The sequence below is a fragment of the Bacillus rossius genome, chromosome 15, assembly GCF_032445375.1.
Source record: "Bacillus rossius redtenbacheri isolate Brsri chromosome 15, Brsri_v3, whole genome shotgun sequence".
Taxonomy (NCBI): Eukaryota; Metazoa; Arthropoda; class Insecta; order Phasmatodea; family Bacillidae; genus Bacillus; species Bacillus rossius.
The window spans coordinates 34856231-34869333 of NC_086342.1; the positions used below are offsets into that span (position 1 = coordinate 34856231).

General features: G+C 35.9%; 1 protein-coding gene across 5 annotated transcripts in view; it reads right to left on the reverse strand.

Annotated features, from left to right (window-relative positions):
- Positions 1–456: 456 nt before the first annotated feature.
- The window catches only part of LOC134539191 (MIT domain-containing protein 1-like), a 46613-nt gene continuing 33966 nt past the window's right edge, over positions 457–13103 (reverse strand). For all 5 annotated transcript variants that reach the window (XM_063380961.1, XM_063380962.1, XM_063380960.1 and 2 more), the window contains exons 4-5: positions 7432–7628; positions 457–2519 (exon numbers count right to left, since the gene is read on the reverse strand). In XM_063380961.1, coding sequence (XP_063237031.1) covers positions 2363–2519; positions 7432–7628 — 354 coding nt within the window. In that variant the 3' untranslated portion in view covers positions 457–2362. The remainder of the gene's footprint in view (positions 2520–7431; positions 7629–13103) is intronic.

Below are 13103 nucleotides of genomic sequence, written 5' to 3' on the forward strand. Positions count from 1 at the left end.
TTTTTTTAAAGAATAAAAATGTTATCAAATTTATTCAATTAGAAATAGAATACAAGAAAAATGCTTGAAATAAAGTTCAGATTTCCACTTAACAGACACTAGCAAGTTTCTGAGTCCAAGATGATGGCAAACTTGTTCAGGCCTAATTGAGAAGCTAGTCATTTGTTTTGTGAATTCCTATTCGGTTCTATAATTTTGGAAGCACAAGTGGCATATTTTGACCAAAATGCAAAATGGTTACGAAAAAACTTAATTTTACTTATCACTGAAAGTAAAACATGTGATTTTCAAAAATCTTTGAGGGTGCAAAATTAATGTCAGGTACCTAATAGTTTATTTGAAAGTGGAAAGACTCCTGAAATTTTTATGAGTCGGTTGCTATTATGTTTGATGTCAGTGTATTGACATTCAAAATGTCTTTGATTATTGCATACAATTAATAACACATGTGAAAAATTAACTGCATATCAAACCACACATTTAATTCTACTAAGTGTGACATATTACAGACTTTTTTTTACAAAAATATATACATACATATATATAAAATAAAAAGCACACGTAATAATAAAATGGTAACAAAATGTTTGGTTCTGTTCAATAGAGCTTGATGGAATGCACTTGAAGGTTAGAAGTGGCTCTAGGGGCGGGTAAAGTTTTGGGACTAGTGGGGGCCCCCCACGGCCCTTTAATTGCAGACACACACCTGTATCAACATTTCTTGTCTTAAAAATGTTATTTTCAAAAGTTAATTCTTTTTTACGTTTTTGGGCACGATGAGAGTTAAAATTTCAAGGCAGAATTTGAATGCAACATTTTCGTTGCTTGGCCAAAGAGATATCAAGAGAACACTATGCTATATTGTAGCTGACTTTTTTCTCACTCTCTTCTTTGTGCGATGGTTTGTATACAGCCCAAATAAAAAAATAGAACAGAGAGATAAAGGAACAAAAGAATAAGAAAGAGAGAGTGTGCTCATGTGCTTATTTCATAAAATAGATATAGGTATCCTATACAGTCAGATGTGAGTGCCTTGACTTTTATATTGGCTATCAGTATGCTCGCATTCCTCCTTCAACCACCAGCGTAGAGAGCACTGCAGAGACAGTCCCTGCATGAACTTCATATTTCCTTCACAAATTTCATACTTTGTTCCAAATGGAAGAATTGTTTGAAGAAACAGTAACATGCACCGTTTTTCTCAGGGCCGCAACTAGGGGGGCGCAAGCGGGGCATACGCCCCGGGCGCAAAGCTGTGGGGGCGCCGAAATCGCCGGCTTGCATTGTAATTCCTACTACAACTGGTAGTGGGTTCATACATGGAAGTTACAGTAGCACAGAAACTGTTACATCTACGTATGGAAAATGCTTAAATAACACAATTTTTCCGTGGGAGGGCCCCCGGACGCCACCCCCCCCCCCCCCCCGTTTTATTGGTGTGGTAAGTGAAAAAAAAGAGGGGGGGGGGGGGGGGCGCATGAATCCATTCATGCCCCGTGTGCCAGAGACTCTAGTTGCGGCCCTGGTTTTTCTTTATGGTGTATTTTAACAGTGGGTAATATTTATTGTTAATTCATGTTTATTTAAACAGTCATCTTTCTATCTCTGCCGTTTTACCCATTATGATATACTTAAGAGTGTAGGTTTGAATTCCCAAAGAAGTTTCACTTCTATCACGTGTACTGAGTTACACGCGTTTGCTTTTTTTTTTTTTATATTTTCTAGAGAAGGTTGACAAAATCCCTTTTTTTATCTGGGAGCTATTACATATCCCCAGACCCCCCAGTAAGACCCCTCTCCAAAATATTAGTGCCCCACAAAGTTTTGGGCCACCACAGTTGGCGAGACTGTAGTGTGCTCGAAACACCTGTGATAAGTGACATCCAGACACTGCCAAAGCACAGAATACTATAGCTTACTGCTGACAATGGCCCCAAAATCCTGGAAATTATTTTATGTACAAATTACTATGGGAACATAACATTTGAAACTGAAATGCCAGTTAGAAAATAATTTCAGCTTATTCCGGTACATTGCTTTAAAGCTCAATAAAAATTGATTCAGAAGTAGTAAATTGTTGACATAGGTTTCAAAAAAGTAAAAAAAATTATTGATTATCAATAGCTTAAACATCATGTGTACTTAAAATAAGTCCTTTTATGTACAATTTACCTTAAATTTTCATTTAACGATTGTGATATATGTATATATTAAAATTATAGTCTCAGTCCCACTGTAGACAATTTTGGTGCATTATTTACACTACATTTGGTATGGAAATAAAATAATTGTTTACATTACCTTCCAAACACTGTGCATGTTGTTGCAACAAAACTTCCTAAAACCATGCATGGGTCAAATTTTATAACAGCCGCACATCTTTGGAATGAAAAATATCAACGACTGTCTCGTGGCAATACCTAAAGTTGTAGTCAAAAAAACCTAACGAAAACTTTCCAGTCGGTGGTTTGAAGTAATCCAACCCGCGGCCAATCTTGATTATCCACCCGTTGCTCAGCCTGCAAAGAGAAGATGAAGTACTGTCAATTAGCATGGCATACAATGATCACAATGTTTTCAGTTAATGTTTGAACCGCTGAAATAACGTTATAAGTAAATAATCTAAATGTGCAAGATAAAGTCCACAGATAAACTTACAACTATGTGAACTAAAACTACTATTAGGTAAACCACCTATACGTCTGAAATATAAATATCCTTTTAAGCTTTTGTTCAGTCTCAATAATTAGACAAGATTGTATGGTTATATTTTTAGTAAAATTTTGTTTTCATAACAAAAGTTTAGGGTTATCTTTTATTTTCATTAATTCTTTTATGTAATAGTTATCCCCCAAAATAGTAAAATACTGACATGCTGTATTTTTATGATAAAATAATTTGCATTTTTGTCTTAAAATAGATTCATTCTGAAGAATAAAAATAAAATGCAGCACATTTTCAGTTTAAAAGTGATTTAAGAGGTGCATGGAAAGAAATTAAACAACTGCCGAGTGCACTGTCAAGGAACACAGCAACGAGTGGCGGGGGCAAGCGTTCCCCCTCTCCCTGTCCCTATAGCTGCAGGGACAGCCAACCGATGCAGTGGGTGACATATCACAAGGATGCTTTCTGGTTTCCCAACTAGAAGAGTTCCTACGCTGTCCCAAGCATGGAGGTAAGGATAGTTGGTGTGGGCAGTCTTCACAATTTTAATAAAACTAGTCACAACGATAAATACCATCTGTGCAGCAAAATATTTGTAGGTTATGAAAACACAACAGTATCTGACAATTTAATTCTTCATCACCATCAATTCCATCGTCTTCGCTGATTTCACTTCAAGATCGGTCTGACGTGGGTTTGAAACTTCTCTTCCTCGATTGTCTTCCTTCAGCAGTGCCATCTCTTTTAAGCATGGAGAAGTAGTCCGCCATCATCTTTACATCCCACCTTCTCTGGTATCGTTTTTCCATGTCCTTTATGTCCTGGTGAAAACATTCTCTTTGTTCCTCACTAAAATCGCCAAGATTCGCAGGTAAAAAATCAATATGGGAATGTAAGAAGTGAAGTTTCACACTCATGTTACATCCTAGTTTCATGAAATCTTACAACATTTATTTAAACATTTTTTTTGTACTCTGGATGTTTTTTGTTACCTAAAAAGTTGGCCACAACTTCTTTAAAAGAAACCCAGTCTTTTTTTTTTACATGATTTATTGTATTTTCGACAATACTGTCTCATTAATTTTACGATCTGTGGTCCCACAAAGAACCCTTATTTCAGTTTTGTGTAAGATAGTTTCGGAAATTTTGTTACCAAATACTGGAAGCAGTCACCTTCTTTTGGAAGTGCTTTAGTGAACTGCTTCATTAATTCGAGTTTAATGTGAAGATGAGGTAATAGTACCTTTCTTTGTTGAACAAGTGGTACATTTATATGTCTGTGAACTGGGTTGTAGGGTTTTTCTTTTGGGCCAGTCTGTCTGCTTCCAGTGTTTGTCTTTGGCTCTGCTGTCCTATTCACAAATAAAACATGGCATTTTTGTGTAGCCAGATTGTAGACAAAGTAGCAAACCAACAAATTTTAAACCACTGCAAATTGTCCAAGAATGTTTTTCATAGTTGATTCAATTTAGCAGAACTTATAGAGATTTTCAGGTCTTTCCTTGAGGTGCAATGAGCAATGAACTAAAGAAATTTCCATTATGTAAAATTACACTTTTGAGACTACTTTTTGACGAGTCTATAAATAACCTCCACTCATCTGGATTGTAAGTGAAGTTAAAGAAATTCAATAAACCCTCAATATCACAACAATAAACATAAGAGTCTTCTACTTTAAAGAAATTTATTAATTCCTTCACTTGAGTTCTTCTATGTATACCAAGAAAATGAAACTCCAGGTAGTAGGAGAGTTTTTGCTTTCAATCTTGATTCAAGCAATTGAGTAGCATCCTGTCAGATTTAAGTCACGAGTTAAATTGTTAAGTTCATTTTGAGTGAATAATATTGGCGCCAAATTTTCTTCGGACTTGTAATCATCAGCATTATCACATTCATTTTACAAACTGCTGTCCTGTAGCACATTTTCGAGAACGGGAGGTGGAACTGGGATAGGAAGTGATTCACAATGCATTACTGGTAGTATGGCCAAAGGAATGTTCGGATATTGTATGTCCTTCTTAGTTTTTGTGTTATGACTTTGAACGTTAACCATACAGAAATAAGTCATTAATATGATTTTGTGGCTCCCTCTAACCTATTGGAATTGCAAAGGACATTGATTTTTTTGCACCATTTTCCCATAGTCTCAGTCCCTCGACACACGTACAACTAATGTCTTGTCTTTGCATAGCAGTTACATAATTACCACAAAAACAGAACACGTTTGGGTTATTTAAACACTTACGGGAACTCATTCCTCAAATATAACCTCACACTACATGTAAACAATGAATCACCATTTCCCTCCAAAAGCCAGCTGGGTGCAACAAGTGTTGCCAACTATTTCATCTAACCAAAATAAAATTTCCACTTCACAATGAAAATTTCCAGTGTAAAATTTACGTTTGAATAAAAAATGATTTTCCTCAATTTGCAAAAAAATTGTACGTGATAGGAAAAAAACGGATTGCAGATCTGTAATCAGTGCAAAAAAATACTTTAGGAACACCTAAGATTGGAGGATCATAGAAAATCATGTTGCATAGTGTAATGGATGATAAGATGGATGATGGATGATAATGATGGATGTTGATAGTTGATAATGGATGGATGTAGATGAATTGATACTGATGAATGGATGATGAATATGATGGATGTTTTTGGATGGATGATGACTATGATGGATAATTTTGGATGGATGATGGTTATGGTATATGGTGATGATCAAGTAGGACGGTTGAATTATGATGAATGATGAATGATGAATGGATTATAATGATGATGGATAATGATGGATTTTGTATGATGGATGATGACAGATGGAAGATGGATTATGATGGTAGATGAGGATGGATGGTGGAGAGATGATAGATGATAATGAATGTTGATGTATGATGATAGATGAGAATGGAATATAATGATGGATGATGATGAATCATGATATTTGGATGATGAATGTATATTGATAGATGATGTATGATGTATGAATATTGATGATGAATATGATAGATAATGGATGATAAGATGGACAATGGATGTTGCATGGTGGATTATGGATGATGGATCCAAAATGTATGATGAAGGTTGATGAAAATGATGGATTTTGATGATGGATGAATGATGGATGGATTGTGATGATGAATGGATGATGGATAATGATGATGGATGATGATGGATGAAGGATTAATGATGGGTGATAATGGATGGTTGATGATGAATGATGGATGGATTATGATGTAGGTGAATAAATGATGATGGCTGTAGATAGATGATGATGAATGATGATGGATGAAGATGGATGACAATGGATGATATATGAATATGGATGATAATGTATGATGATGTATGACAATTGATGATTATGAATTATTTTGGATGTTGATGGATAATGATGAATGATAATGGATGGCGATGTATGCAGATGAATAAAAGAAAAGATTATGGATTATGATGGATGAATTAAACTTATGAATTATAATGATAATGATGGATGATGATTAATGGATGATGAAATATTATGATGGAGACAATGAATGACAATGGATGATGATGGATAATGATGATGTATGATGTTAATGGATGATATATCATGATGATTGTTGATGGATGATGAATAAATGCTGATTATGATTGATGATGAGTGTACTGATGATGATGGATGATGATTGATGATGATTGATGATGATGGTGATGATGGTGATGTTGATGGTGATGGAATTTGATGATGATGAATGATGGACATGATGGTTGAGGATGATGACATCCGTGTAAATCTATTATGATGATACATAGTTCTTTTACATCTTTTATTAGTTACAAATTCCATCACCAGATATCTACTTATCATTATTTGCAAGCAGTAAGATATAACAAAAGTGATAACATGTGTTATGGTAGGTTACCCCTACCTTACGATTTTGTCCCTAAACGGCAGGATATCTGCGAAACGTAGTCAAGAGGGTTGTATAACACTCAGGTATTGAAAACTCCTATAGCTACAAGAGAATCGCTGATGGCCACGTGCTTAGTAACAGCTAAGCGAACGGCTATTGGGCGCTGATGAGGTCATCCGCCGAGGTTCGTGATTGGATACGAATGATGCCATTGTCATTTCCCCGAGTATAAATAGGGGTCTCCTGATAAGATTCAAGCAGAAGGTGCCTGGCGTATATTGTCTGAGTGTGAAAATAATTAGTTAGAGCTGTGATCTAATCCCAACTTGAAAATTAATTGTAAGTGTGTGTAAATGTGACTGGACAATTAATACCACCAGTGTGATAAAGCCCAATTTAAATTAATTTAAACTGCGTGTTAATGTTATGTGTTTTGAGTAAGGACAGGTGTTTATTAATTATAGGTCAGTCTTCAGAATATAATCAGGAAGAGGGTTTGTGTATTTATATTTTGTTTAGTATTTATAAATACTCCTTCTGTTTACAGAGTCTTACAAGCCGTATCCTGTTAAGCGAAAGCCTACTTCGCGACGGACGTTCACGGCTACCTAAAGTGCCAAGTTTACATTTGTGTCATCTGTAAATCTTGTTCTAATAAAAAATTGTATTACGCCAAACTGTTCAAGTTTGATCGCAAGTAAACCTAACCCATTTCTCCTTTGGCATCTCTTGAAGAGCTGCTACAGGAGAGAGAACACATGTACAAATACTTGTGTGATCTTTTACTGATTTAAGATAACTTTTGAAAATACTAGGTAAATAAAATGCAAGAGAGACTGAAACTTAACAACGATAAACATTGAACTGAACTCACCTGATTTGTCTGTCGTGCAATGTGTCAGAGATATCAATGGTTAGTAGGATGTGTCTGCTGTGAAGATCATCTTTAATGCTTTCTAGTCTTTGTAGCTGATCTTTCCCATTTCCATCCAAACTTGTAAGCAACGATACTTTCTTCAAATTTATGCACGATTTTACCAACAATTCGCACAGGCGCAAAAAGTTCTGACACTGAAATAATGAGAATGTCTTATCTGAGAACAAAGATCTTTGTGAGACACATGTGAATAAAATCAATGTAAAGTGCAGTATGTTATTTGAGTGTTGAGAACAGAGTGAGCTTAGTTAATCATTTATAAACATTAGGCTTCTGTAAATCCTGTTTGTTGAACTGACTCAAATTTTGACTAAAGTATCAAATTATTCAGAAATATTGAATATCTGATGAGTTGAATTTAAACATACTGTGAAACTATTTTTTTTTATAATTCACAGGAGTCCAAGAAAAATTGATGACAAATAAAGTTAAATGATTATACTGTATATAAAATTGAAAAACAAAAAAAAAAACTAGCAATGCATCATTTCAAACCATCAGAATTTTAAATCTGAAAACTGCTTAGTTGACCAAACTGATTGTAGTATACAGAAAAATAGAGTATTTTATATAATTTGTAATCATAATCACATATTATAGGTAAGTTATAATAAGTATGTACGTAAGTGCTATGTTGTAGAAAACAAATACAAATTTCTCAATAAAGTTATTTTTTTTGATACATGTTATACTACTAATTAAATTTTTTTTGTGAATCAGTCCCACTTGCTGTATTTATTGTTAATGAATAATTAAAAATATTTGATTTTTAATAATGAATTGAATAATAAATTATTCACGAAAATCAAATATTTTTTGAGGGATTCTGGGAGAACATATTGATCGTGACCTTTCTGCAATGACCAATGAGCCATCCCAGCAATCGGCCAGAGTGATGGCAAGAAAACCAAAATCAGGATGGATGGATTAGGTTTCGAACCCAGGTCCTCGAGCATGCAAGTCCGACGTTTTATCATTACACCACCTTCCTCTATGCAGGCTAGTGTCTGCCCAGAAGCATTGTGATATAAAACAAGAGTTTAATGATTCAAAACAACTACACAAACTTAATGTAAAATTTATTTAACCTGATTACTTTTGAAATGTATGTAATAATATTATTTTTTAAATGTTTCTCTGATTCTTAATGTCTTACTGTATTTTTCTCTCCAATGTATGTGTTTATATTATGTACACCTATCCCTCACTTAGCACAAATAATTTGTTCCTAAAAATGCTTGTGTTATTCGAAATAGCGTATTCTGAAGCATTAGTTTCCATAAATAGCAAGGCTAATTTATTTAATGTGTTCCAAAATTGTGTAGGAAAATATACTTTACATAATATAAATGCGTTGAATAACACTCAACTATAAATATGTCACACCATTTATTTTTGTATGCCTCCCATTGCACTTTGTATGACAAATACGACACTGCGTAACGGGAAATATGTAGTTATGTACTTTATCGTCAGTTGGCTGGCTGACTTGCCCGCCCGGGCGTGACCTTCAACTCAAGTCGCGTACTTTTCCAAACCATCCTTTACAGACAGTGAAACCGATACTACTGTCCGGATAATTACATTTTAATTTTTCAAAAATTAAAGTGCTTATTCGTGTATCACCACCTGGTTCACACCAATCCTGTAAGGCCAATGATTATTTTTTTCATTGCAACATTCATTCAAAAACCTTTTCCACGTGAATCATCTGTTTATTTCTGTTCCGGTATCTAATGTCAAATATATTCCCGCTAGTACAACCAACAGCATCAGACTTATACAAACTTTTGGTAAGAGTTCTTATTTCCTACGATTGTGCGAACAGTTGACTTGCTTGAAACTAAAGTGCGACCAACATAATCATGGTCTTCATGACAATCTGCGCGCCGTATTACTTCTAGTTTTGTCTCAAATACTTGAACACGATGCATTATGACTATGAGTGATCAAGCACATACAGCTACCGGCAGCTGAATGGGCAGCCGTTGCTTTTGAGTCAATTCCCTGCCACTGGCTAGACTGAGTTCACGGCCCGGTCTGTGGTCAGGCGACAACGGTACAGCACAGCGGCATACGCGCAAACGTAAAAACATTTGGTCCTTTACACTCCATAGCCGCAATTTAACTTGCCATAGCTGATGTTTGTACAACAGCCGCTAGCGTAGACAGACCTGCATGCGCATCTCTTCGCCCCTTGTTTGGCTAACTGTATCCCACGGCACATCTGTTGTTTACAGAAGTTGAAACAGACTTTGTGGCGTCGTGTCCGACTTTTTTTTGCCTGCCAAGATTTCGTGCTAACTGAAATTTACAGACGTGCTTTTCAAGACTGGGGCAGCAAAATTCACATCGCGCTAAATGAATCTGCGCAAACTGAAGACGTGCTAAGTGAGGGATATGTGCATGTCATATGTGTGTCTGTACATGTGCTATACAATTTGTAAATGATTCTATGTAAGACTCACTTGTTCCATATCCTTATAGTTTCTATTAAAAAAAATAAATAAAAAATAAATGAATACATAAGCATTGAGGCCAGAGTTTGTTTGGGAACTATTGCCTAAAGAAGCCTCTGCTGAACAGGAAAGAATTCAACAATAATCCACAAAAAGCCACACAAAACGATCACTCACACTGTCATGAATCCTGAGTTTACAGAGGCTATCGATTCCAAATGCAATATTTTAAAAACAGTACACATAACCAACTGTACCATTCAATGTAAAACTGCATGACATTAGACAATGAATTTAAAACAAGCAATGAAGTGTAGTTACCATATACATTTGAAACCAACACCTAACAGCGCAATGCTATCAACGAGCAAGAGTACGACAAATAACCTGGTGGTAAGGAGTGACACTACAAAAATTTTTATATTTAAGTTAAATAATGTTTTTGATTATCTGGCAACAAACTTTAATCATTTATATCAGGGTTGACGTTTTTACGGAATTTCACTGATATTTTGGAGTTACACCGGATTAACGGATAAGCACTTCGAATCACGAATATTTTAATTGACGAACGCACTACATAAATATATACTTACTGCTCTCGCTCCACTTCATAGATAACATGTCATCAAGAGACACTTCACTTTGCTACGTCGTTTCAGTTTTTCTAAGATGATAATTCACGCTCTACCTTTTATGTCTGGAAGCATTTTTTTATTTCACAGATGAAAGTATACCATGCATTGTAATATCTATGACAGTTGTTTTAGACACCGTGTTCTGTTTCTCTCTTCTGCGCAATGGTGCGTTCGTACGTGTAACGGAACACGTCCAGTAATATTTGTGCGAAGTGATATCTGTGACGGTGTTTATACAGTCTGTGTTGTTATACCGTGCAATCACGATTTCTATGATGGATTGACGGAGTGTTTACAGTTTGTTGTTAATTTTAAAGTAATTGTTACGTACAAAAAATTCAGCTTGCATCTTTGTGGAGATTGTAATTGAAAGAAATGGAAAGAAAACGCAAGGCATCTCCAGATCGAACGCTGTATAAACAACGATACAAACGTGAGTGGGAAGTAGAATTGAAGTGGCTGAAACCCGGTAAAACGGACTTTACTGCAGTGTGTTCATTGTGTCTGTCAGACTTCAACATTCAAAAGGGTGGTCTGAAAGATCTTAGGCATCACGAAAGCACGCAGATACACCAGAGAAATCAGAGGGCAGCTGAACAAAGTACTTCTCTCACATCTTTCATCAGCAAACCAGACAACAAAATTGTAGATGCAGAGCTCATGTGGGCAAATTTTATTTGTGAAAACAATTTGCCAATGAAACTTAGCGACAGTTTCACAAAACTCGTCCCACAGATGTTTCCCGACAATGAAATTGCTAAGAATTTTCACTGCTCGTGTACAAAAACGAGCCAGATCATTGTTCAGGCATTGGGTTCCTGTGTTGAAGGAAACATAATTAGTATTATGAAAACATCAGTTTTTACACTACTGATTGACGAGTCAACGGATGTTACTGTCACGAGGCAAGTTGTTGTTATGGCCAGTTGAAACTCACCTGTATAAAGTGATTGAATTAAGTGGTCAGGCTAGTGGAGAAAACTTATTTAATTTGGTAAATTCTTCATTTAAACAAGACTGTATCCCTTGGGAAAACTGTCTCAGCATGTCCTCCGATGGTGCCAAAGCCATGGTAGGTGAATTTAATTCTGTACTTTCACGTGTGAGGCAACATCAGGGAAATGTGTAGTTTCTGCACTGCACATGCCATGTTGCTCATTTAGCAGCTTCCCACGCCTGTAATCAGTTACCAGATGTATGTGAGCAGCTTGCCAAAGATGTGTATGTTCATTTCAAGTAATCTGGCAAAAGAAAAGATGATTTCAGCACCATTCAAGATTTAATGGAAGTAGAAAATCATAGTATTCTGCGGCCTTGTTTTACCAGGTGGTTGGCCCTTTTGAATTGTGTGGAGCGTCTCTTAGAACAATGGCCAGCTTTGGCAGAATACTTTGACAGACTGGATGGAAAAGAGGCCAATTCTGAAGCTGTTAAACGGATTAGAATTACCTTGCAGTCTGATGCAGCAAAACTTCATTTCTATTTCCTTCAGGCAGTACTCCCTCGTTTCACAAAATTTAATGTCATGTTCCAAAAAGAACGGCCTTGTGTTCACAAGCTCCATCCACAAATATGTATTCTTCTACGGCAATTCATTGCAAGTTTTGTACAGTTTGAAGTCATACAGAAATGTGAAATTACAGCTGTTGATTACAAGAGAGAAAACCAGCTCACAGATGCAGGCATGTTCATAGGCCATAAAACAAGAAATTTTCTAGAAACTGCTGATGCATCCCTAGAAGAAATAAAGAACTTCTTTTCAAGTGTGAGGGACTTTTATGAGACAGGAACCCAAGAACTGTATCGTCTCTTGCCCCTCAATGATGAAGTACTTAAAAACATAGTTATTTTGGACCCTGCACATAAGTCATCAAGTGACGAAAAAACTGGAAGCACTAGTGGTTAGGTTCCCGAATATCATTCCAGATGACAAACGGGACGAACTACAGGAAGAATTCATCTTATACTCACTGAAGGAACCTGAGGAAAATTCATCTGTGATGGATATTGACACCTACTGGCACAATGTATCCCAAGCAGAAGAAAATGGAAAACCAATGTTTCCGTTACTTTCAAGACTAGCTAAAGCGATGCTTTGTCTTCCTCACAGCAATGCTGCTGTAGAAAGAATTTTCAGTAATTTGAAAATTGTGAAAACTGCACACAGGTCACGTTTATAAATGCCAATGTTGAATGCATTGTTGCACTGCCACAACAGGACCAAAAATTTGGGGCTGGAATTCAAACCCACTGATGAGCTGAGAAAAAAAGCTAGGAACCTGAAGAAGTGAAGCAGTTGGAGTGTTCAGGCAAGAAATGCCTGCAAATACATCATAGTCTGTGTGTATATTTTTAAAGTGATTTTTGTGAGAACCTCATACTGGTACTTAACTCTTTACATGTAAACTCATCAGTTTTATACCTACATTCATTACTATTATTTTTAAGTAGGCCTATGCAAATGAAGGAACAGCTGATTTTTGAAGAAATATGCTTATAATAGGTAATTTGT